The 1241-nt window shown below is 67.3% G+C and overlaps 1 protein-coding gene across 1 annotated transcript; it reads right to left on the minus strand.

Moving 5' to 3' along the window:
* Window positions 1–498: 498 nt before the first annotated feature.
* BOLA2B (bolA family member 2B) lies at window positions 499–941 on the minus strand (the record flags this gene model as incomplete). The annotated part of the gene is made up of 2 exons (XM_026661906.1): window positions 499–690; window positions 844–941. Coding segments are annotated over 2 exons (204 nt in total), but the record flags the coding sequence as incomplete, so codon positions are not given.
* Between the last annotated feature and the right edge of the window lie 300 nt (window positions 942–1241).

Genomic DNA, 1241 nt, shown 5'->3' on the forward strand with positions numbered 1-1241 from the left:
CCCCCCCGTGGTGGAGAGGGGGAGACGGGTGTTCAGATCTCAGGGGAAACGGAGGATGCCCCCACGCGTCACATCCCTGAGGCTTGGACAAAGCAGGGACGTGTGTTGACTCTGAAGGCTACTGATGGCAGCTTTGCAGGATGCATCGAACCAAGGGATTGTTAAAGCCACAAATGGTTCAACTGCCCCCTCACAATTCATAACCTGAGATCTCCCCCCCGGCTGGGACTAAGGGGTACAGCTGTGGGTTGGGGCACCGGCAGAACTGGGGGATCCAGGGGCCGCGGGTCGGGAGTGAGGGGCACTGGCAGAGCTGGGTGGGGGGGCAGGGGGCTGCAGATCGGGAGTGAGGGGCACCGGCAGGGCTGGGCTGGTGGGTGGCTGCAGGTCGGGAGTGAGGGGCACCGACAGGGCTGGGGGGGGCAGGGGCCGCGGGTCGGGAGTGAGGGGCACTGGCAGGGCTGGGGGTCGGGACTGAGGGGCACCAGTCAGACACTATTTCGTTGCCCATAATCCTTTATTCCAGCCGATGGCTCAGCTCCGTGGGGAGCGGGGGTCCCACCTGCGTCCTGCTCCGGGGGGGCTCACTGCAGGCCCCCCCGCTCCTTCTCCCACTGCTCGGGGGTCAGTGTGCGCTGCTCGAAGGCGTGAATGTGCTTCAGCTCCTCGGCCAGCAGCTCGTTCACCAGCCTGTGGGGAGGGGGGGTCAGTGCTGGAGCCACAGGAGCCCCCTGGGGTCAGGGGTGGGGGGGTCACGCCCCAGAGCTCCCCCAGCCCCACGGGGAGCCGGAACTCCGGGAATTGGGGGTCCCGGTGGGGGGGGCAGGGGGGGTCCCGGCTCACCGGTGTCGCTGGAGCAGGGGCTTCCCCCGGAACCGGCCCGAGACAACGAGAACCTTGAAGCTGGTGGAGCAGCGGCTTGGGGTCGTGTCCTCCACTTCCTGGGGGGGAGACATGAGTGGGGGAGGGTGACCTCAAACCACCCCCGATGCCAGCCCCCGCCCCCCACCGGGAACCCCCCAACACCAGCCCCCGCCCCCCACCTGCCGCCCCACCAGGAACCCCCCGATACCAGCCCCCACCGGGAACCCCCTGATACCAGCCCCCGCCCCTCACCTGCCCCCCACCGGGAACCCCCTGATACCAGCCCCCACCGGGAACCCAGTATTCTTGCTGCCAAGTTAAAGAAGTATGGGCTGGATGAATGGACTGTAAGGTGGATAGAAAGCTGGCTAGATCGT

This window comes from Terrapene carolina, unplaced genomic scaffold (genome assembly GCF_002925995.2).
Source record: "Terrapene carolina triunguis isolate 2854851 unplaced genomic scaffold, T_m_triunguis-2.0 Scaffold19315, whole genome shotgun sequence".
NCBI classification, from domain to species: domain Eukaryota; kingdom Metazoa; phylum Chordata; order Testudines; family Emydidae; genus Terrapene; species Terrapene triunguis.